This window comes from Cnephaeus nilssonii (assembly GCF_951640355.1).
Source record: "Cnephaeus nilssonii genome assembly, chromosome: 13".
Classification (NCBI taxonomy): domain Eukaryota; kingdom Metazoa; phylum Chordata; class Mammalia; order Chiroptera; family Vespertilionidae; genus Cnephaeus; species Cnephaeus nilssonii.
In genome coordinates, this window is record NC_137084.1 from 17,009,813 (window position 1) to 17,033,280 (window position 23,468).

At 49.9% G+C, this 23,468-nt stretch overlaps 2 protein-coding genes across 3 annotated transcripts; both read left to right on the top strand.

Moving 5' to 3' along the window:
* Positions 1-17: 17 nt before the first annotated feature.
* On the top strand, positions 18-9,833 carry ZNF408 (zinc finger protein 408). Of its 2 annotated transcripts, XR_013814390.1 has the most exons (6): positions 18-399; positions 685-962; positions 1,690-1,751; positions 1,968-2,227; positions 3,061-4,763; positions 9,750-9,833. XR_013814390.1 is itself a non-coding variant. In XM_079787831.1 (5 exons), the coding sequence occupies exons 1-5, from the start codon at positions 348-350 to the stop codon at positions 4,584-4,586; spliced, it is 2,178 nt and encodes a 725-aa protein (XP_079643957.1). In that variant the 5' UTR covers positions 18-347; the 3' UTR covers positions 4,587-5,220. The 2 variants fall into 2 exon arrangements, 1 of the variants encoding a protein (XP_079643957.1); XM_079787831.1 differs by lacking the exon at positions 9,750-9,833 and having other exon boundaries at positions 3,061-5,220.
* F2 (coagulation factor II, thrombin) lies at positions 9,756-23,104 on the top strand. Its single transcript, XM_079787832.1, has 14 exons — positions 9,756-9,905; positions 10,262-10,425; positions 11,058-11,082; positions 11,246-11,296; positions 12,619-12,724; positions 12,836-12,972; positions 14,046-14,351; positions 14,594-14,722; positions 14,810-14,936; positions 15,425-15,592; positions 16,026-16,199; positions 16,430-16,611; positions 22,623-22,693; positions 22,842-23,104. The coding sequence occupies exons 1-14, from the start codon at positions 9,827-9,829 to the stop codon at positions 22,983-22,985; spliced, it is 1,863 nt and encodes a 620-aa protein (XP_079643958.1). The 5' UTR covers positions 9,756-9,826; the 3' UTR covers positions 22,986-23,104.
* The last annotated feature ends 364 nt before the right edge of the window (positions 23,105-23,468 follow it).

Consider the following 23,468-nt stretch of genomic DNA (forward strand, 5'->3'; position numbering starts at 1 on the left):
CCCGGTCCAAACTTGGCCTTTCGTGGAGCCCACTTCCTGTACGTGCCCGCCTGGGATTAGGACCGCGTAACTGTCCGACTCGTCCCTCCCCGAAGGAGGCGGCCGGAACTATTCGTTCCTCTTTCTCTGGTGCTCGAGTCTCCGGTGGCCCTCCGGCATCCTAAACCCGTATTGTGTTCCGACAGGGTTCTGCCTCACCAGTACTGCTAAACTCCCGGTCCTGTGCACCAATGAAGTCCGACTCCTACGATGCTTTCCTGAGAGTGAATTTGGCAGTCCACGACTGTTTCCGGGAGGAGCTGAGAAGGCGATGCTCACTTCCGGCGGAGGGGTTTTTCTGACCGGGGATGGAGCAGGCGGCCGCGGAGCTGCTCTTGGAGGGGGAGAGACTGCAGTTCGGTGAGAGACCTGCGAGGTCGCCGACCCTTGGCCTTGGCTTAGATACACTTGACATTCTCCGGTCTCTTCTCTGCCCCCGACTCTTTCCCTCCAGAGCCCGGGAGCCTCCTCTGGTGCCCCTCAGTCTCTGGGGGTTTCTTCAGAGCCCCCGAACCCCCTCAAATCTCTCAGGGGCTTCCTTGGAGCCCTTATGGACGCCTCAGGCCGGACGTGCGGTTTTCGCCCCCCACGCCTAACTCACGACCTCTTGGGTCACTCCCTCACTGCCGTCTTATCTCCTTGCAGACCCCCAGCGGCTCCCGGATCCGGGCTCGGGATGGAGCCCTTCTGCAGAAGGCTGTGCTCAGGGCCTCAAAGACTGGCCGGCCTGGCCGACCCGAGCCGTCCACGCTTTAAAGACCCTCCCCCAGGGTTTAGCCCTTGGCCCCTCACTCGTCGAGAAACAGCGCTTGGGGGTCTGGTGTGTCGGGAAGCCTCTGCAGCCAGGACTGCTCTGGGGGCCGCTGGGAGAGGAGTCTGTCTCGGAGCCGAAGGACGAGGGAGTGCGACCAAGGCAGGAGAAGGTATGCAAGGCTAGGGTGTCTAATCTTTGTCATTGAAAATTTGGGAGCGGTTCAGACAGCTTCTGGACAGCTCTCCGGTTTGTTAGAAGAAGCAGGGCATTTCCGGAGATAAGAGATGGTTTTGTCCTTCCCTCCAGAACTGTCTCTTCCCCTCACCTGCAGTAGTTCAGGGATCGAGGTGCAAAAAGTTGTTAAAAGTTGGATTAATAGAGCGTCACTCATGATGAAAGTCAAGAGCCAAGGTTTTGGAATTAAAGAGCCAGGGGATCATATCCTAGGAGTAGTACATAAGCTAGTTAAATAGCATGTTTCATTTAATTTATGTAAAATAAAGGAATGGCTGTTTCCTTTATTTTAATCCTTCAGGATTATTTGGAGCAATCAGTGAAACGGCACAGGTAAAGGGTTTTATTGCATAAAAAGTACTAAAAAGGAGAGTTGATATTCCTCTTACTACTTTTTCTGTTTGGTACCTACTAGAAGGCAGTAATGTGTTCAGTTTAGTAATTCTCCACACCCTGGGAGGAAGGTGGGACAGTCTTTTTGGCTTTTTGCTGAATGAAAAGTCAGACAACACAGTCTAGTATAGGCAGAACCAGAAACCATTAACCTTCCAGGGGCTTCATCTTAGATCTTCTGAGAGGTTACGTCTTTTTTGTTTTGGTTGTTTCCTCCACTCTGGTCCCCTCAAACACATGGGAGAAGGACTGTTATTGGTTTATTTCAGGACGTGTCACTAGGCCCATGGGGAGACGTGTGTGCTTGTGAGCAGAGTTCAGGCTGGACCAGGTAAGTTACAGGAGAGTATGTAGTCAAGTTGTTCTTTTGAGGCTTTCTGTTGTGGCATGGGATGGAACCGGAAGCTGACTGTAATTCCCCACACAGTGATCTTTTGCAGTGATCAAAGGCATGGGGTCCTTAGGACTCAGGCTGACCAAGAACTGGGCTTACCGGGAGGGCCACTTGAAGAGGGTCTCTTGAATTCGCTCTTGCTCTGCTTTGCAGTTTGGTGCAGCGGGGCAGGCTGGAGGGTGAGGGAAACGTGGCCCCAGTGTGGACCAGCGAGAGGCTCCACCTGCAGGTGTACCGGGTCGTGCTGCCAGGCTTTGAGCTGCTACTGTGGCCCCGGTCTCCCTCCGAGGGCCTCAGTCCCACCCAGTCCAGGCTAGAAGAAGAGGCAGCCGTGGCTGTGATGACAGAAGTGGAATCTGCTGTACAGCAGGAAGTGGCCTCTCCTGGGGAGGATGCAAGAGAACCTTGTACAGGTATGTGTCAGATAAATGCTGACTTCCCAAATTATCACCAAACAGCTATTGAGAAGACAAAAACGGAGCTTATGGTTGAAGAAGGTAAGGTAGCACACTACAGAGCCCTAGTAGCTTTTCTGAAGGGGTAGGGCAAAGCCTGGATATTTATTGAAAATTTGAAGTCTGGTATAAGGTAGATCTTTCAGTGTGGGATAGGAGCAGGGCTTGATTTGGATTGGTTAAGGAGCATAACATAATAGTAGTTTAGGATTCATGGACACAGGAAGGCTAGAATTTTCAGGCAAGAGGTTCAGAGTCTTGGGGTATAAACTGTCATTTGATGCTTTCTATTGAAGAGTGATGAGTCTTTTCCTTGGAATCAACCATATAAATATTTGCAATTTTTATCTTCCTGAATAAGTTCCTGAGAATAGTAAGATCATGTTGATGAAGACAGCAAGTTGTATATAAGCTTTCAATTCATTATGGTTCTTCTATCTGGGGTGGGGATTGGTTGCTTCATTTTCAAATGAGCTAAGGTGAGGAAGTGGTCTCAGCTTACCGTAAGTTCATGTCTCCAGAGGCAGAACAAGGGGACTCTGAGATGGCCTTACTCTAGGGATTATCCAGATGTCTGGGGCACTGTGGTTTCCAGGAGTGCTTCCCCAGTAAGCACCTGTGACGGGACAGGAAGATAAATGGAGTATGGGCTCATGCGCCAGGGAAAAGATTAATGTCATTGCTCCCACTGAAGTCCAGGAAAAGACACATTTCTATAATTTCCTGGTGATACCATTGTCACCATCTGCTACAGTCTCTATTGACCCCATCACTCCATTCTTACTTTGCAGATCTTGGGTACCAATCACCCCCCAGCATCCAGGCAGAGAGTATGGTGAGCTCTGGACTTAAGCCCCAAACCCAGGACCAACTTTCCAAGGAGAGCCTGTCACTTGGTCCATTGCCTCAGGATGGGAGCATGGACGAGGAGGGCCCACCCCAGACACAGATGCCAGCTGAACTTCAGAGCAGCTCTGCTACCCAGCGGGGCCTAGAGAGCAGTGAGGCCACTTCCTCATCTTCTGCCGGTGGCACCCAGCAGCCTGCTCACCTGGTCAAGAAGTTTCATAGCCCCAGTGATCAGTGTCCACCCGGAGCAAAGACCTCAGAGCCCAGGGCCCAGCAGAACGGAGAGCAGCACCCCAGCTTCTCTGCACACTTGGGGAGCCCTCCTGTCCCAACGGGAAGCTCCCCGAAAAGGGGGCGACAGTACCGGTGCGGGGAATGTGGCAAGACGTTCCTGCAGCTGTGCCACCTGAAGAAGCATGCGTTTATACACACGGGCCACAAGCCCTTCCTTTGCACTGAGTGTGGCAAGAGCTATAGCTCAGAGGAGAGCTTCAAAGCCCACACGCTGGGCCACCGCGGGGTACGGCCCTTCCCCTGCCCGCAGTGTGACAAGGCCTATGGCACCCGGCGGGACCTCAAAGAGCACCAGGTGGTACATTCAGGTGCCCGGCCCTTTGCTTGTGACCAGTGTGGCAAGGCCTTCGCCCGCCGGCCTTCCCTGAGACTGCATCATAAGACACACCAGGTGCCACCTGCCTCTGCCTCATGCCCGTGCCCCGTATGTGGTCGGCCCCTGGCCAACCAGGGCTCTCTGCGGAACCACATGCGACTCCACACAGGGGAAAAGCCCTTCCTGTGCCCACATTGTGGCCGGGCATTCCGCCAGCGGGGCAACCTACGCGGGCACTTGCGACTGCACACAGGGGAGCGCCCTTATCGCTGCCCACACTGTGCTGACGCTTTCCCCCAGCTTCCTGAACTGAGGCGCCATCTCATCTCCCACACCGGGGAGGCCCACTTGTGCCCCGTGTGTGGGAAGGCCCTCCGAGACCCACACACGCTGCGGGCTCATGAGCGCCTGCACTCGGGAGAGAGGCCCTTCCCGTGCCCCCAGTGTGGCCGTGCATACACACTGGCTACCAAACTGAGGCGCCACCTCAAATCCCACCTGGCTGACAAGCCCTACCGCTGCCCCACCTGTGGCATGGGCTACACCCTCCCCCAAAGCCTCAAGCGGCACCAGCTCAGTCACCAGCCCGGGGCATCCTCCAGCCCACCCTCTGTGCCTCCGGCTGCTTCTGAGCCCACTGTGGTCTTAGTACAGACTGAGCCAGAATTACTGGACACATGCAACGAACAGGATGTCTCCCCAACCCGGCACGTCTTCGAGGTCACCCTTTCTGAGAGCCAGGATAAGTGCTTTGTGGTGCCGGAGGAACCCGGCCCCGCCCCCAGCCTGCTGCTCCTCCCTAAGGACGTGGGCTTTGGCCCCTGGGCAGAAGTGGTGGAGGTGGAGACCGGCACCTGACACTCGTCTTTCCCTAGCAGAGCTCTACATAAAGACTATGTTTTCTAGGTGCTGGGTGTCTGGATCTTCTTTCTCTTTGGGTTGCCCCATAGAGATTAGAGTTGGCTAGGAGAAGCAGGTCAAGGACTTCCCTTCCTGCTTATGGACCACCACCAACTTGTTTCCCAATACTTTAAGGTAAACCTCTTAGGATCTTTTTATCCACTTCTAGTAGAGCTTGCACTGAATCTTTCTCTAGGAACTCCACAGAGTGCGTATTGAAGCATTTCCGAAGTGACCTGCCCAGGGAGGTAGTCGGGTAGCTGGCAGCCTGCTGCCCTGTGGTTGCTTAGTGCTGGGGTAGTCACTCCCATCGAGCTCCCTGAGGGTCAGGCTCTTTTTTTGGGAACCAAACTGCGTGACGTTTAAGGGTTAAAAGGCTGGAGACTGAGCTTAGCTTACAGCTCACAAGTCTGTAATTCAGCCTACAGGTCATTTTGGCAGCTTTTCTTACCACCTTAGGGCCGTGAAGTTGGTTTTCTTCTGTGTTGAAGGACACCAGACTCAATGGAGATGTTTAGGGAGGGTTTGATCTGTACCCTGCTGTGTCCCTGGCCCAATGATCCACCGGGGGCAGAAAGCACTGGATAAGAGTTCAAAGGAGCATCACACGGTGCTGTGGATGTGTTTCTTGGGATGGTTTAACTTGAGCTGGTTCAGTGGTCGGCAAACTCATTAGTCAACAGAGCTGAATATCAACAGTACAACGATTGAAATTTCTTTTGAGTGCCGAAAACCGACTTCTGCGCATGGGCCACGAAGTTTCAATCGCACTGTACATGTGCGCCCGCACGTGGTATTTTGTGGAAGAGCCACACTCAAGGGGCCAAAGAGCCGCATGTGGCTCGCGAGCCGCAGTTTGCCGACCACTGAGCTAGGGCATCAGGGAACATGTCCGCAAAGGAATAATAATGATAGTAGACCCTCAGCCCTGATTGTGGGCCAGTCCTTCATGTGAGTTTATTTATACACTCCTCATAGCAACCCTGTGAGGTAGCTGGTTATATTATTATTTTACAGATGAGGAAATAGGAACAAGGATTTTTAAGTATCCTACCCAAGGTAACAAAGCTACTAGGTGCAGAGCTGACATTCAAACCCAAATAGTCTAGCACTGGAGTGAGGCTCTTAACCCCTACACTCTGCTGTCCCTCAGTTCAGCTGCAACTTGGTGGGTAAGTAGGTACAAGTGGCGTGTGGGGAGCTGCATATAAATAAGCCCTGTGATGAGTCCCTGAGCAAAGAGGATGAGGGGAGAGGAGGTGGAGCCAGGTCACAGAGGCCTTGTTTCAGTTTGGACTTTATTCTCAGGACATCTAGGAACTCCTCGAAGGGTTTTGAGCAGGGGAATGACATCAGATTTGTGTGTGAAGAGACTATCGGAGAAGATTGGCAGGTGTGGTGCAGTTGTGGGGAAATCAGCTAGGAATGGATGGTCACAGTGGACATGCAGAGAAATGGAGTCATCCATTCAATAAACGTTTCTTGAGAACTTGCTGTAAGTTGTTAGGGATCTAGCAGCAATAACAATCTGCTCTTACACAGTTACATTCCAGTGTGCAAAGACAGACACTAAATACATGTCAGACTGGTAAATGCAGCGAAGACAAGTAATGCAGGGGAGGGTCTCATGTGGGGAGTGTGGTTTCGCAGAGGGTGGTCAGGAAAGGCCTCTAATGTGGCACGAGCAGAGACCTGTACTGTGTAAGGGAGTGGGCCAGGCTGATGTCTGCGGAAGGAGCGGGAGTCCCAGCAGAGGGAGTAGTACCAGCAAAGCCCAGTGAGTTCATGGAAGAACAAGGAGCAGAGTGGCCAAGGTGGAGCTTGGAAGGGGGTGAGGGCTGGAGGAGTGCTGTGGGCCATGGTAAGGATTGGGTGGATATTTCTGTGGGAGGTAGAAATGACAGATTCAAAGACTGAGTGAGAGATCTAACTACTGCTTTCTGGCTTTGCAAGTTAGGTAGCACCAGGGTGAGAGTGGGACAATTCTGATTTTGGTTTGGGATGGGTTGATGTGCCTGTCGTGAGAGACACTAGCTAGGAGGTGGTCATTGAAACTGTGGGAGCAGCGAGAGTGAGCAGAGGGGAGGTGCCTTGCTCTCTAGATTCACTGAGAGGAGGAAGGCTCCTCAGGAGAGACAAAATCAGTATTCAACAAAATAGAACAACCTGCAGACTGGCACAGAAGCTGATGGAAGAGCGTCTCCACCAGGAAGAAGTGGCAACAATGTCCTTTGCTACTGAGAGGGGTGGAATTTGTGGAGTCACTGATGAGCTGAGTGAGAGCAGTTGGAAGCCAGATTAGATTGCTTTGAGGAGTGAGAAGCAAGAGAGACAGGAAGAACAATTCTTGGATCCTTCTGTAAGTTAAATCAACATGAGAGGTTAGCAAGAGGAAATAACCAAATTTAATTACATACTAATGAACAGGAGCCCCACGTAACAGGAGAGTCAGAGCCACCACATATGTGAGAGGTTCAGAGACAGAAAGGAAAAATGGGGTATGTATGGCATCCTGAGCCAAGGAATGAGATAAGATGTCCTGAGGCTTGGGGGGTGGGGGAAGGCAGGTGGGAGGCGAGGGGTGGGGGAAGGTCATTCACAGGATGATAAGAACAGATGTCCAGTAATTAGAAGTTTGCCCTGACCTACAGGTAGGTCATAAAAATTATTTCAGGTTATAACTTATGGACAAGGCCCCAAATTTAAATTATTTAAGGGGGGGGTAAACGTTTATTTTGAGCTCACAGGGTCTCAAATTACCTTCAGCTCAAAATAATCCACATGCTAAAGGGGTACGTTTTGGGTGGGCCTGTCCTGAGCCCCTTCACCAGTGAACGACAAAGCCAGAACTAAAATGCCGCACGTTCTCCAGCTTCCCAGCACTCGCTCACAATGTCAGCAGCAGCCCCGTGTCACCCACTTTCCCCCAGACATTGACCCAGCCACCCACCCAATCTGAATAAGTTCTTGGCAAAGCATAACTCTGAAATTTTCCGCAGGGAGGAGGACAGCAGGAAATCGTGATCCGTGAAGAAAAAAGCCGCATCATCCAAAGCCTAAGAAACAGTTGCTAATATTTTTAGTTAGCCAACCCCATTTCTTGGAGCCTGCACGAGGCTCGATAGATCCTAATGCAGGAAAAGATCTTGCTTCAGGCAGGGTCATAATATGCCCAGTGTTGTTAGGTTTCCTGGGGATGTACTCATTGCTTGAGCTTGAGCTGTGCAGTGACACAGGGATGCTTTGGGTTTCTGGGGAGGCCTGTTGACATTCCACAACCATCCTCAAGCCCAAGGCTGGGATGCTCACACCTCTTTGCCACAACCCCCACACAGATGGAGAACTTTCTTAGTTAAAGCTATCCCTGATGATGCAGAGCAGGTTCAGATCAGAGCCAAGACATGTGAAGGCTCTGGGTCCTGGCCAGGTAGCTCAGTTGGTTAGAGCATCATCCCCATACGCCAAGGTTGCAGGTTTAATCCCTGGTCAGGGCACATATAAGAATCTACCAACGAATGCATAAATAAGTGGAGCAACAAATCAATATTTCTCTCCCTCTTTTTATTTTTAAAAAAAAATCAAGTTTGAAGGCACCTGGTTTGGGAGCCTCTGCTCTGCCAATACTCATGATGAAGCGACAATGGGCATCAGAGAGCATTGTTCAAGCTCTTACCACAGATGAGAAAATGGAGACCTAGAGGACAGTCACCTGCCGAGGCATGAGACCAGAAAGCAGCAGACCCAGGACAGGGCCTTCGTCTTCTGACACCCAACTTAGTGCTTTCCTCGCTAAAGTAAAATGCAGTGACTGTTCCTGGAAAGACGGGTCACTGGAATATCTTTTTTTTTTTTTTTAATCCTTACCCGAGGATATTTTTCCCTTGATTTTAGAGAGAGTGGAAGAGAGAGGGAAAGACAGAGAAATATCGATGTGAGAGAAACACATCGATTGGTTGCCTCCTGCACAGGCCCTGACCAGGGCCCAGGCAGGGAGGAGCCTGCAACCGAGGTACTGCCCTTGACTGGAATTGAACCCGGGACTCTTCAGTCCACAGGCCGACGCTCTATCCACTGAGTCAAACTGGCTAGGGCTGGAATATTATTTTAACTGAGAAAATATTTTCCTCCTTTCAAAATATTTTTGTTCATCACAATGTCAAAAGTTCCGCATTCCCTGCATGCACCAGGCCCCTCCCTGTGATCTTCCCAGACAGTACATGATCGCAGTCAGACCCTGGCCGGCTGGGCCTCAAGGAGGACAAGGCAAGAACGAACCTGTGCTCCCTGTGTTACTGCTCTTTGTCCTGTCCTAATTAGACCCAGGACTAATATTTACCTTGCAGTCTACAAACAGGAAACGGGGGAGGGAGGGGAGCAGGGCTGGGCGAGGGGCTGTGTAGAACCAGCAGTTGTTCTAGTCTGGCCCCGGCCCCCAGACAGGCACCAGGAGACTCAGGGATTTGGGCTGGTCCCTCTTCCCAGCCAGGAAGCAGGTCCTGGGAGATGAGAAGACATAGAGCAGGGACCCTAGAGGCCCTGGCCCTGGCTCCACATCCCAGCAACCACTACGTACAAACATTGCTCCACAGTTTTCCAGACGGGCAGGAGGGGAAATGGGACCCGCCATCAGTGGCTGAGAGGCTGGGCAAACGTTGGCTGTTCTGCCCCCAGTGTGTCCTGGGGCAAGGTGGGCAGTACTCATCTAATCACACCCTTGTCTCTTTTCTTATATCTGTGTTTTGTGATCACACAAACCTCCCTGTTGGTTTACATCCCTATATGTACAGATTATTAAACACTTACTATGTTTCATGGGGTTTAAGTTCCTAATCTCCATTACTCCTCACATCAAAGTACTATTCCCAATGTACAGATGAGGAAACTGAGGCCCCCAGAGATTAAAGCGACTGCCACCACGTGTTAGTATTGGAAGGAGCCTTGGGAAGACCTGGGACCCTGCTGGCCCACGTCGGCCCATGCCTCAGGGAAGGAGGGCGGAGGATGGTGGTTACACTGGTCTTTCCTTTGGGACTTCCTCCCAAACCTGTCCTCCCAGGAGGTGGGGTGGACTATCTATTCACTTGTCCTCATGGCCCTGACCCGCTGACCTCTTCCTCACAGCTGATTTCTTCACGTCAGTTTAACATTAACCCAGAGGGGTCAGGAGGAGCCCCGAGAGTCCCGGGAGCCGACACACTATGCCGCACGTCCGAGGGCCCTGGCTGCCTGGCTGCCTGGCCGTGGCTGCTCTGTTTAGCCTTGTGCACAGCCAGCATGGTAAGGAGGGCTTGGGAGCTGGGACAGGCTGGGGGGGCTAGGAGATGGGCCCATGGGCAGGGGTCCCCTTACTCGACAGAGAACCCAGAGCCTGCCTCCAGGTGGGCCTCGGCCCACGGTATCCAGCTTAGGGAAGGAGTCTGGTGCCCAGGGCTGGCTGGCTGGGACTACTTCTCTCTTGCAATATGGCGAGCGGGCTGGGGGTGACCAGTTAAAGGAGGGAGTTAGTGGGTCCGGTCGCCATCCCAGGCCTCCGCTTTCGGAAGCCACCAGGGTAGGCCAGGCTTGCGTCTTGCCCTCGTGATGGCCAAGTCAGCCGGGCTTCCTCAGGCCACTGTCCCACCCTCCTACTGCAGTGTTCCTGGCCCCTCAGCAAGCACTGTCGCTGCTCCAGCGGGTCCGACGTGCCAACAGTGGCTTCATGGAGGAGTTGCGTCGGGGCAACCTGGAGCGAGAGTGCATAGAGGAGCAGTGCAGCTATGAGGAGGCCTTTGAGGCCCTGGAGTCTTCCACGGCCACGGTGAGGCTGGGGGCCCTCCCAGTGGGCCCACCTCTAGGACCACAAATAAGGGGAACAAGGAGCTCACGGTCTTCGCTGATAACTTAATTTCATCTCTGGGCCCCATTTCACTGGGCTGTCAAGACGAGCAGCATCACTTTCCTTGGAGGCCAGACACCAGGTCCCAGGGCCCAGGGAGGTTCCAGGACCTCAGGGGCCTCTCAGTTCTCAGACATATGACTATGTCGGGACCTCTGGAGCCCCAGGCCCCCGGGGCCTCTAAGCTTTGGCTTTTCTGCTAACTCTGCCACCCTTGAGGTTTGGGACTCTGGTGAGGCTGGGAGCCCTTATAACCTCTCCCTCCCTTGGGGCTCTGCCTGGGCCCCACACCCCCTCTCCTCCTGTCCACCCACCCAGGGCAATCCTTTCCTGTCTTTGTTGGGGTGCGGGAGCTCCCCTCTCCTCAAATACCCTTCTCAGTGGACTTGGGCTTTTGGAAACAAAAGTAGGGAACTGCCATAGACCTCCCAGAGCCTGCCCTGGGTGACCAGGGTAAGAGGAGAAGGAAAGTATAACGAGACATAACATTTACTAAGAAACAAAACCCTTTTTGTAACCCTGCCACAGCCTCACACTCAGCCCTTGTTTTTCAGGATGCGTTCTGGGTCAAGTACACAGGTGAGCACTGGGAAAGGCCTGCTTCAGGAAGGGCGTGCTGGGCCCCAGTTAGAGAGTATTCTGCTCTAGAGAATCTGGTCCATCAGTTCATCCACCCCCCCACCCATGCCTCTTTCATCCTGTCCCTACCCTAATACCAAAGGTGTTTCTGGGTCTTTTCCAGCTTGTGACTCGGTGAAGAAATCTCGAGAAAAGCTCGTTAAATGTCTGGAAGGTGAGGACCTGACATGGGGGTGGTGGGACCGGATACCAGGGGGACAGCCTGGGAGAAGAGCAGAGTAGGGGTGGGTTAGGAGGTGGCCCAGCAGGGCAGCCCCTAGCACCTGACACTGCCTTTCCATCTCTGCGATCAAGAATGTATCTTTGTGCCTGGCTCTGTGCCTGGCAGTCATTAAGATGATTAATATTGGAGAAATGAATTAATGAATGGATAATGAATTAACGTTTAAGGCCTCACTCTCATCAGGGCTCCTCAACCCCATGTCCCCAGGACAGAGCTTTAATGATGTCACATTCATTCTCCAAAACCTGGAGTGGCTCCCCATTGCTTCCACTACAAAGCATCAGCTTAGCCTCACGAAGTTTGCAGGTTCTAGCCTTCACCTCCCCTTTTCGCTGTATCTCCCATCACACCAACCAGGAACCCAGACCCCAGCTGCACTTCTTGAACATGCCAAGATGGTTCAACTTCCTGGCCCTTGCTCACATTATTGTCTTCCCCTGGAGCAGTCATTACAACCTGCTGACAACATCCTTATCCTTCAAGGATTAGTTTAAATGCCATCACCTTGCGAAGCCTTATAATACACTATTAGTATGACAATAGGCTCCATAACATGGAACTCTAATTACTGGCCATCCTTTCAGTGGTTAAATAACTTATTCAACAGACATGTGATGTGCCAGGCACTATGTCGAGTGATGGGGGTTTTAAGAGATCAAGGAGCTCACAGTTTCACAGAAAAAGAAAAACACAAAACATACAAGTGATTGCTGGAAAAGTTCTGTTGCAAGTGCCCAGAGAATATCAGGAGAAGGAGCCTTTAGTTTGTCAACAAACTCAGGGACAGCTCCCTAGAAGAAGTAGAGTTCTACCTGGACTTGAGGGGTACACTGATGAATAAACAAGAGGGTATCCCAAGGCAAAGGGAATGGCCTGTGTGAAGGCCCTGAGGCACGAGGAGCTAAGCTAACAAGGCAGGTAGCCCAGGGTCTGACTAGGCCTTGTTCACGTGTTCATCCTGCTGTTCACGAGGAGCCACTGAATATAGTCAGCTCCATGAGGGCTGGGACCTGCCTTGACTAGGGCTGACTTATTCATCACGGTGTCCTTGATACCTGGCACAGTGCCTGTCAGAGGGTTGCCTCATGGTGGGCACTAGTAAATATTTGGTGACTACTGTTAAATGGATTGGACAACTCCTGAGTGCAGAGGAGGTGCTGAGTAAATTCAGGTCAAGGGTTGTGAGCCAGAAGGAGCTTGGAGGGGGTGGATAGCCAAGCTTTGCTAAGTGAGAGGGGGGACAAATCCTGCAGGTAACTGTGCCGAAGGTCTGGGTATGAACTACCGAGGGAACGTGAGCTTCACCCGGTCCGGCATCGAGTGCCAGCTATGGCAGAGTCGCTACCCACATAAGCCTGAGTGAGTGATGGGCAGGCCTGTCTGCCAGTGGGCTGAGAATGGGGAGCAAGGAGACAGGGGTGGTGGTAGGGGGGGACACACGGCCTCTAGCTGAGCAATTCCCTTTTCCAGAATCAACTCCACCACCCACCCTGAAGCAGACCTGCAGGAGAATTTCTGCCGCAACCCGGATGGCAGCACCACCGGGCCTTGGTGCTACACTTCAGACCCCACTGTGCGGAGGGAGGAGTGCAGTATCCCCGTCTGTGGTGAGCTGGGCCATTGGGCGGTCCATGGCCAGGCACGCACGGGGTCTCCAAGGGGCCAGGGCCTGTTGGTCAGGGAAGTCAGGAGACCAGAGAGAGTGGGCTTCCAGCCCCCTTCCTCCCTCCCATCTTCACTTCCTTGTGACCCAGGCTGCAGCTCATTCCAGATACGCCTTCCTTCCTGCCCGGGGCACTGTTCCCTTCAGGAAGGCCTCCCCAGCCATTTCAGTCCATGTGCCCTTTTCTGAGCACCTCAGAGCATTATTATTTCCCGCCAGGCAGCAGTTAGCTACAGTCACAATAATGCTGCAGGACCCACAACATCGCAACCACCACAAAAGCTCAGGGGCATACACCAATAAGCATTTGTTTCTTATGTGTCTGAGGGTGGGCTGGGGTGGCACTGCTCATGCGCCTGTGGGTCCATGATGGAGCCTGGGCTCGGCTAGTGGCTTTGCTTCAGAGCTTGGCTTCTGCCTGGGTTAGGTGCAGGTCTGCTCCACACATACTGGTTCTGGGGCAGAAGCTAAAAGGCATCATCTTCCTTTGGTGATGGCAGAGTACAAAACTGAGCAGAAATACACAATGTGTCTTCAGGCCTCGGCTTAGAACTGGCAGTCAGTTCTGCCCACGTGCCATTGGCCAGAGCAACCACAAGGTCAAGGTCAAGAGGTGGAGAAAGCATGCTGAAACTGACCCATTGCCCTGTGTAGACATCTGTAGTCCTCCCAGCTATATTTCCTGTGTGCCCCTAAGAGAACACAGAATCCTTTAAAAACTCCAGGCAGTCACTACCAATAGATTACAGGCAGCCCTGTGATAGTTACAGGAGGCGAAACCTAGTTACTCTCTCGGGCTTGTGATGCACCAGACGCTTCTACATTTATTTTGCTTAAACCTCTCAACAACCCTGTGAGAACAGCATCAGTACCCCTTTCATAGGCAAGCACACTGTAGCTCAGAGAGGCGTTACCGGAGGTCTTGCAGGAAGAAGGCTCAAGGCAGGGATTCAGCTCCGGGCTGTCTGGCTCCACCTGTGGTCCCACCATCTCTGCTCCCTTCCTCCTCACCCACAGGCCAAGAGCGCTTCACTGTGGAGGTGACCCCACGCTCCAGAGTCTCCACAGCGAATCTGTCACCTCCATCTGACCCGTGTGTCCCTGAGCGTGGCCTGCATTACCAGGGTCGCCTGGCGGTGACCCAACATGGGTCCCCCTGCCTGCCCTGGGCCAGCGAGCAGGCCAAGGACCGGAGAAAGGACCAGGACTTCAGCCCGGCTGTGCCGCTGGTGGAGAACTTCTGTCGCAACCCAGATGGGGACCAGGAGGGCGCGTGGTGCTATGTGGATGGTGGTTACGAGTACTGCGACCTGGACTACTGTGGTGAGAGGGCAGGGCTGGGGGCCTGAGACAGGCCACAAAGCCTGGAGGGAATAACAAGAACAGCCTTCCCTGATTTATGGGTTACCACGTGCGCACGTGAGTACGCTCACCACAGCCTTCCACTGCCCAGGTGGGAGTAGGTTTCAGCCCCATTTCACAGCTGAGTGTAATGAGGCCCGGAGGTTCGGGGATGGGTGAGGAGTGGCTGGGTCCTGTCCCAGCCAGTGCCCGGGTCTCTGCAGAGGAGCCGGTGGATGAGGTGACGGACGGTGGGCAGAGCCAGGACCCGGACGCGGCCATCGAGGGGCGCACCACCATGGAGGAGTTCCAGCCCTTCTTCAACGAGAAGACCTTCGGGGCTGGGGAGGCAGGTGAGGCTGCCGGAAGTGGGGGCAGGTGGGTGCGTGGCCGTGGGGCAGGGTCTGCGCTCGGCCCCTCACCACCTGGCTCGCTCCCAGACTGTGGGCTGCGGCCTCTGTTTGAGAAGAAGTCGCTGGAGGACAAGACGGAGCAGGAGCTTCTGGAGTCCTACATCGACGGGCGCATCGTGGAGGGTTGGGACGCCGAGAAAGGCCTGGCACCCTGGTGGGTCCCTAAGCCCAGCTGCCTTCACGGGGCTGCAGCCCCCCCACCTCTGCCCCCAGCCCTGGGGGACTCCTCTCCCCTCACAGGTTTCATGGGTAATGAGCGCTGAGCACCAGCACCTCGTTGAGTCTCAGCCATCTTTGGAGATTGGCTTTCTTAGTTCTCACACGCAGGAGGCATGGCTGAGGCCCAGGGAGTTTAAGTGACGCTGCTGATGGACAGTCTGGGGCCAGGAGAACTGGGGTCAAGTCCATAGCAGGACCTGACCCCGGAGCTGGGCTAAGCTGCACAGCTCTGGCCTGGAGGGAGCTGGAGAGGGGTGCTCAAGGCAGGATGCAGCCCCTCACTGTCACATGGATGTCCCTCACTGTCACAAAGGTGACCAGGTCAAGCTGGGGGTCCCCAGTTCTTAAAAATGGGACTTTGTACTTCTGGGGCCAGCGGAGGGGCAGCTCCCTGGCTCTCATGCTCCCCGGTCCCCCTCACAGGCAGGTGATGCTTTTCCGTAAGAGTCCTCAGGAGCTGCTGTGCGGAGCCAGCCTCATCAGTGACCGCTGGGTCCTCACTGCCGCCCACTGCCTCCTGTACCCACCTTGGGACAAGAACTTCACTGAGAATGACCTTCTGGTGCGCATTGGCAAGCATTCCCGCACCAGGTACAGAACTGGGGGCCCAGGGGTGTCTGGCAGGGGTTTCAGCCCTCCAGCGTGATGGTGAGGGGCTCCGGTGGCAGGTCTGTCTGCCTCCCACCGTGGAAAACAGTCTGTGCTGCGGAGTCCGTCCTGCCACATCCTGGCCTAGGCTTGGAGCTGGGGTCGGAGGAACTAAGACTTTGCAAAGAGCAAATTTCCGGCCTGTCTCCAGACACCAGGGCATGGCCCAGGTGTGACTTGGAAGAGAGGCTCTCTGGACCAGAGCCTGCAGCCTGCGTCCCTCCCCATCTGGGCCGTTGGACAACAAAGCCCTGTGCAGCTCAGCCCGCTGGACCCCTGACTCTCAGACCTTGAGGGCAGGCAGTTTCCTCCCTCAGGGAACCGCTGCCTCTGAGTGGCTTATGGCTCCCCCGTTTCTCTGTTGGGGTCTGCGCAGGTATGAGCGAGGCATGGAAAAGATCTCCATGCTGGAGAAGATCTACATCCACCCCAGGTACAACTGGAGGGACATCCTGGACCGCGACATCGCCCTGCTGAAGCTGAAGAAGCCCATCACCTTCAGCGACTACATCCACCCCGTGTGCCTGCCCGACAAGCAGACGGCAGCCAGGTGGGGCAGCCAGGGGGCCGTTAGCTGAGAAGGCTGGGCTGGGCCCTGGGCCTGACCGACCCTGGTAGGCCTTGCAGAAGGGCCTTCCCTTTTCCAGGCCTCGGTTCTTTGAACAAACCTGAAGGTTCTTTGTGCACTGGTGTTGGAGATTCAGGTCTTTAAGGGATGGTGTTGGGGCCAGAGGCTCCTGGAGGGTCAGTTCTCACCAGGTCCATCTGCCTTCCCCAAAGGTTGCTCCAGGCTGGATACAAAGGGCGGGTGACAGGCTGGGGCAACCTGAAGGAGACGTGGACAACCAGTCACGCCGAGGTGCAGCCCAGCGTCCTGCAGGTGGTGAACCTGCCCATCGTGGAGCGGCCGGTCTGCAAGGCCTCCACCCGCATCCGCATCACCGACAACATGTTCTGTGCTGGCAAGTCCCCTGGGGGTGGGGGGGGTGGGGGGCTCGGCAGGAGGGAACAGCGGGGCCGCAGGTTGGGGGACTGGAGACATGTTAGGAGCACAGACCTGTTCAAGCCCTGGCACCAGTCACAAGCCGTATGACTGGGCAAAGTCGCTTAACCTCCTGCAGATTCAGGTCCTCTATAAATGGAGATAAAAGCCTCTATTCCAGAAGGTTGTGTGAGGGTTCAATGAGGCCTAGTGCTGGTCACTGGTGAAGTTGTTAGTATGTGTTAGCCCAGATAGCAGCAGAGATCTTGGGGGTGTGGGGGGGAAGCCATTGATTTGTTCAGTCATTAAACAGGTATTTATTGAGTGCCTACTATGAGCCATGAAGTATTCCAGGGTATACAACAAGGACTCGAACAAACAGTGCACGTGTCTTCAGAGAGCTTTCCTAGAAGGAGGGAGTGTCAGTAAAAAGATCTAGAATAGCAGTCCCTGCTAGAAAGAAACATGAAGCCGAGCAAAGTAAGGGAGAGAGAGATGGGGACAGGAGTGCTTTTCTAAATAGAGTGGCTGGAGAAGGTCTCTCTGAAGTGACATTTGGGCAGAGACCAGAAGTGAAGGAGTGAGTCAGTCTAGGGGAAGTGTCCTGCAGGCTGAGGGGACAGCAGGAGCAAAGGCCCTGAGGTGGAAACACGCTTGGTGTGTCTGAGGAAGAGCAGGGAGGCCGGAGTGGCTGGAGTTCAGTAAGCACAGGAAGAACAGCAGGAGATGCGGGAAGATTGGTGGGCAGGCAGAGATGGGCACTTCCATTAGGGTCTGGAAGGACTTTGGCTTTTATTGAGATAAGAAGTGATTGGAGGGTTTGGGGCAGGTGAATAAATGATCGAACTTAATTTAAAATTTTAAAAAATGTTAGTGTAATTTCTTTCAGACTCACAGAAAAGTTTGCAAAAATAATACAAAGAATTTCTGTATCTCATCATTGTGATTCTGCCACCCCCACTTTGCACAACACACATACACACACTGTTTGAGAGGAAATTGTACATGTGGTGATTTTTTACCCATCTAATTGAGTATTTCCAAAAAAAAAAAAAAAAAAAGGGTGCTCTCTTACATAACCACAGTATAATTACTAAATCAGAAAATTATAATGATAAAGTACCATTATCTAATCTGTAGACATTATTCAAATGTTTTCTAATGTCCTGCTTGCTAATGTCCTACTTGCTAATGAGACAAAAAATGTTTCTCTCATCTGGGATCCAATCCAGGGTTACTCACTGTATTTAGTTGTCAGTTTTTCTTTGTCTTCCATGACCTTGACATATCTGGTGAGGACAGGCCAGTGACTGTAGATTGGCCCTCCATTGTGTTTGTCTCAGGTTTCTTCGTGATCTGATTCAGGCTAAGTGATGTTGAGTCCTCAGTGCATCCCGGTAGCAGGCATGTAATGTCTGTATGTCTCATAACTGGTGAGATTAACTCTGACCTCTTGGTTAAGGTGGTGTCTGCCTCAGCCAGGTTTCTCACCGTAAAGTTCTGTTGTCTTTCTCTTTGTAATTAATAAATATGTTGTGGGGAGAAACTTTGATACTGTCTATCCTGTTTCTCATCAAATTATTCTCCCAAACTATGGTGGCTGCCAAATGGTGATTTTTCTAATTCTGTCATTTCTGCAATTATTATTTTGTGGTAGAGATGACCTTTCTTTTCTTTCATTCTATTAGTATGGACTCATGGGCCTTACTTACAAGTTTTAAGGGGGAGAGAGAGGGGGGGAGGGGCAAGAAACATTGATGTGAGAGAGAAACATTGTCAGTTGCCTCCTGGGGACTGAATCTGTAGGGAACGATCCTCTAACCAACTGAGCCATCCAGCCAGGGCCCACTTTGTTAGTTTTTTAACCTTTATAACTTTTTGCCATTCAATTAAAATTTTTATGTAGTCAAATTTCTTAACAAAGTTAGGAAAAAACCTTCCTTATGCTCCGTTGTAGAGAAATTCCCATGTTTTCTTGTAGTGCTTGTTTTCATTTTTCTACACTTAGATCTGAGTCATTTGGACTTTATGCTTGTGTATGATGCAAGCTATGGATCGAATTCATCCTTTTCCAAATGGTTCACCAGCTGTCTACACCATTTATTAAAAATTGTATCTTTGAAATAACCTTTGTCACATACTAGATTTCTATGTGCTTAAGTCTGTTTCTATTTGAAGACATTCAATTTGGATCTACTGATCTTTGTTCATTATATTAAACACCATCTTGTTTTGTAGAGGCTTTAGAGTATGTTTTAACATCTGGTAGGGCTTATTGTCTGTCAAAGTTTATCTTTTCCAGAGTTTTCCTGGAAATTCTTACGTATTTGTTTTTCCTTCTGAACTTTGGTATCAACCTCTCAAGCTCCATAAAAAGGTTTGTCTGTGTTTTATTGGGATTATGTTAAATTTATAAATGAATTTAGGGAGAACTGACATCTTTTTATTGTTGAGTCATTTTATCCAAGGACGAGAAATGTTCCCCCATTTGTCCAGGTCTATACTGTGCCTTTTTATAGTGATGCAGTGTATTATGACGTTTTCTCTTTGACACCTTGTTTTATATATTTGTGGTTGCAGAAAAAAACAAAAGATACCTAGGAATTTGACTTATTAGGCTTATTGTTTTTCAATTATGTACCTCATTAGTTTTTGCTTTTACCTTTTCAAAAATTTTCTTATGCTTTTTTTTTGGTTTATTTTTTTCTCTTTTGAGCTTTTTGAGTTGACAATTTGGTTAATTTACTTAAAAAATATCTTTATTGGTTTCAGAGAGGAAGGGAGAGGAATAGATATAGAAACATCAATGCAATGATGAGAGAGATTAATTGGTTGGGTACCTCCTGCATGCCCCCCACCGGGGATTGAGCCTGAAACCCGGGCATGTGCCCTGACCAGGAATCGAAGCATGGCCTCCTGGTTCATAGTTTGATGCTCAACCACTGAACCACACTGGCCAGGCTGGTTAACTTACTTTTGATCTTTAATTTTCATTGAGTAGGACTGTGCATTTCTCCTCTTTATAGAAAACACTAGTGTTTTTATTATTTTTTAGAATAATAAATTATCTCTAATTTCAGTGTGTATTTTTCTTTCACCCAGGAGGTGTCTAATAGGTGTTTTTAAAAATTCCAGATGGGAGGGGCCTTTTGTATTTTCACTTTAATAATTTTGAGTTTTGCTACATTAGAATATGAGAATATTGTTTGTAATATTTCTATCAATGGAACTGATTTTTGAGACAGAGCTGTTGGATTAATTTCTGTGAATGTTTCATGTGTGATTGAGGTGTGTAGGGTGTGTTTTTTATTCAGATGTTTGATACATATTCATAAATGTACCTTATTGTTACTTAATTTAAATCCTTATTTATTTTCAGTTCATTTGATCTGTCTTGTACTGACTTTGGTGTGTTAAATTCTATTATAGATGTATTTGTCTCCTTGCATTGCTTATAGGTTTTTTGTTTTTGTTTTACTTTATAAATGTGGTTGCTGTTTTGTGCAGATATTCATAATTATTATTTATTCATTGTAAATTATGGCTTTTAGCTTTAAATGTGTCCTTTTTTATTTTCAATATTAGGATTACTACCCCTGCTCTTTTTGTTTCCATTGGCCTGATGATATACCTTTGTCCATCTCTTTAATTTTAGCCTTTATGAATCACTTTGTTATATATAGCATAGTTGAGTCTTGCTTTGTGAGTCAAATTAAAACCTTTGCTTTGTAATAACTGAGTTAAGTGCATTCATATATATACATATATATATGATTTAATTAGCATTACTTCATTATTTTATAATATTTACATGTATTATGCTTCATTTGCTGTATTTTTCCCTATATGATCTTTTTAAGAAAATGTATTTTTTAGGAAGGTTTACATTTTTGTTCTACTGATCATCTTTGGACTTACACCTTTTTGAAATGCCCTTGGTTCCTTTTCTTTTTTTTAAGAATGACATTTATTTTATTTTTTAATATGTTTTTATTGACTTCAGAGAGAAAGGGAGAGGGAGAGAAACATTAATGAGAGAGAATCATTGATCGGTTGCCCCCTGCACGCCCCCCATGTCCCCTACTGGGGATCGAGCCTGCAACCTGGGCAGGTGCCCTTGACCGGAATCGAACCTGGAACCCCAGTCCATAGGCCGATGCTCTATCCACTGAGCCAAACCGGCTGGGCTCCTTTTCTTATATAACCTTTTAATCGTAACTCCCACCCACTGGCTATCTAACAGTGAGTTTCCTTTCCTTTCTCTTCTCTCATTTTGAGCTGCATTTTTTTCTACTTGTCAGAACATTGTTCCTTTTGCTGAAGCATTAATCTCTTGGTTGGATGAAGCTCATCTGCTAGTAGATTCTTCAAGAAGGGTTTTGAGCATAGAACTTCCTGAGCTCTTATATAATTGTTTTTCTGTAGCCTTGACACCTGACAATCAGCGTGGCGGCATATAAAATCTGTGGTTCACATTTTCCTTCTTGAATTTTTTGAAAATAATGGCTTTATTGTTTGCTTTGTATGTAGTTTTTTTAAAAAAAATATATTTTTATTGATTTCAGAGAGGAAGGGATAGGGAGAGAGGGATAGAAACATCAATGATGAGAGAATCATTGATCGGCTGCCTTCTGCATGCCTCCCACTGGGGATGGAGCCCACAACCAGGCATGTGCCCTTGACTGGAATCGAACCTGAGACCCTTCATCCCGCAGTTGACACTCTATCCACTGAGCCAAACCAGCCAGGGCTGTCCACTTTTTAATTTTTGAATTTCTGAGTCAAGGTTTTTTGTCACATTCCAAAAATTTGCTTGAGGAAATTTAATTCAGTTACAGTTTTGTTTCATGGGGGAGGGTTTTTATTAGCTGAGGTGTTTTAATCCTTATTTTTTGTTTCCCTATAGTATCTTGGAATAGATCTAGTTTTCTTTTATTCATTGTGTAGATTTGGGGTTATTTACAAGGGTTTACATTTCAATTGAGTTTATATGTCAATCGTACTCACTTTTGTATCCCATCCTCATCTCCACATAAATTTAGTATTAGGTGCACAATTAGATATACTAGGGTTGATTTGAAGTTTGGGTGTTCTCTGTATTGTAGTTATGCTGGAGGTATGGTGTTTCTGTTTTGTTTTATATATTTTTATTGATTTCAGAGAGGAAGGAAGGAAAGATAGAAACATCAATGAGAGGGAACCATTGATTGGCTGCCTCTTGCACACCCCCTATTGGGGATCGAGCCCGAAACCCGGGCATGTTTCCTTGATGAGAATCGAACCTGGGACCCTTCAGTCTGCAGGCCAGTGCTCTATCCAATGAGCCAAACTGGCTAGGGCGAGGTGTTTTTTTTTTTTTTTTTAATATGTTATTGATTTTTTACAGAGAGGAAGGGAGAGGGATAGAGAGTTAGAAACATCGATGAGAGAGAAACACCGATCAGCTGCCTCCTGCACACCTCCTACTGGGGATGTGCCTGCAACCAAAGTACATGCCCTTGACCGGAATCGAACCTGGGACCTTTCAGTCCGCAGGCCGATGCTCTATCCACTGAGCCAAACTGGTTTCGGCAACGAGGTGTGGTTTTTGTGTAGCTTCTGTTGTTCCACATTGTTTGTGGAAGTTATGTGGGGAGGTTTGGATAAAGGCAACACCACCATTGTCCTCAGCTACCTGTAAGTCTAACGTATTTTTTAAGTCCTACCTATTGAATGGAAAATTGATTGTAGGTGGGAAAAAGCAGAATTAGTTCTGGGGTAGAGGTGCATGTGATGTGACCAGTGTAGAAGTGGTGAGAAGTGGTTGGATTTCGGATTTGGTGGATATATTGAGGAAATGGCTGACAAGATTTGTACAAGAATTGGTGTGGGGTGAGGAAATGAGAAGAGACAAGGATGATGAAAAGAGGTCAAGTGGACACTCATCTGGTATGTCTCTAGAAGGGGCTGGAGTATGAGCTATGCTCCTGAGTACTGCTGTTCTCTCTCAAGGTTACAAGCCCGATGAAGGGAAACGAGGGGATTCTTGTGAAGGTGACAGTGGGGGACCCTTTGTCATGAAGGTAAGCTAGCTTCTCTAAAGGCCTGGTGGGTAGATCTCCTGGTGAGGTGGGTAAGGAGGGACCCCTGAGTTCAGAAATAGTTACCTGATAGGGTAATGCTGACACTACCTTGGACTTGACAATTGAAAACCTCATGTTTCTTCCTTAGAGCCCCTTTAACAACCGCTGGTATCAAATGGGCATCGTCTCGTGGGGTGAAGGCTGTGACAGGAATGGAAAATATGGCTTCTACACACATGTGTTCCGTCTGAAGAAGTGGATACAGAAGGTCATTGATCGGTCTGGAAGTTAGGGGACCATCCACATTCTAGGCTCCTCACTGATCACAGAAACCAATCCAGGGAAAGAATTATTTTTGTGGTTTGTTCCTAAAACTTTAGTTCTCAATAAAAGTGACTCTATGAGCCTCAATGCTCCCAGTGCTGTTCATGGGCAGCTCAGGCAGAGCCGGTACCATTACCAGATAAGGTGAGAGGGGAGATATAATTCATAAATGTACCTTTTTACTTGTCATTTAAGTCATCTATACCCTTACTTATTTTCAGTTCATTTGATCTGTTGTACATATTGCTGTTCCTGTTGGTTGCATGTATTACTGAGGGGGAACTAGGCACTATAGCCTAGGCAGGTATGGCAGTGAGTTTCACCTGGTGTGAAATGCTAACCAGTTGGTAACTATCTGGAGGACTGTGTTGAGAAGGGCCATCCCTGAGCAGGATCTTCCCAGCCCAGAGCTGTAACCAGAGCAGGAAGAAGGGATTAAGAATTACAATTT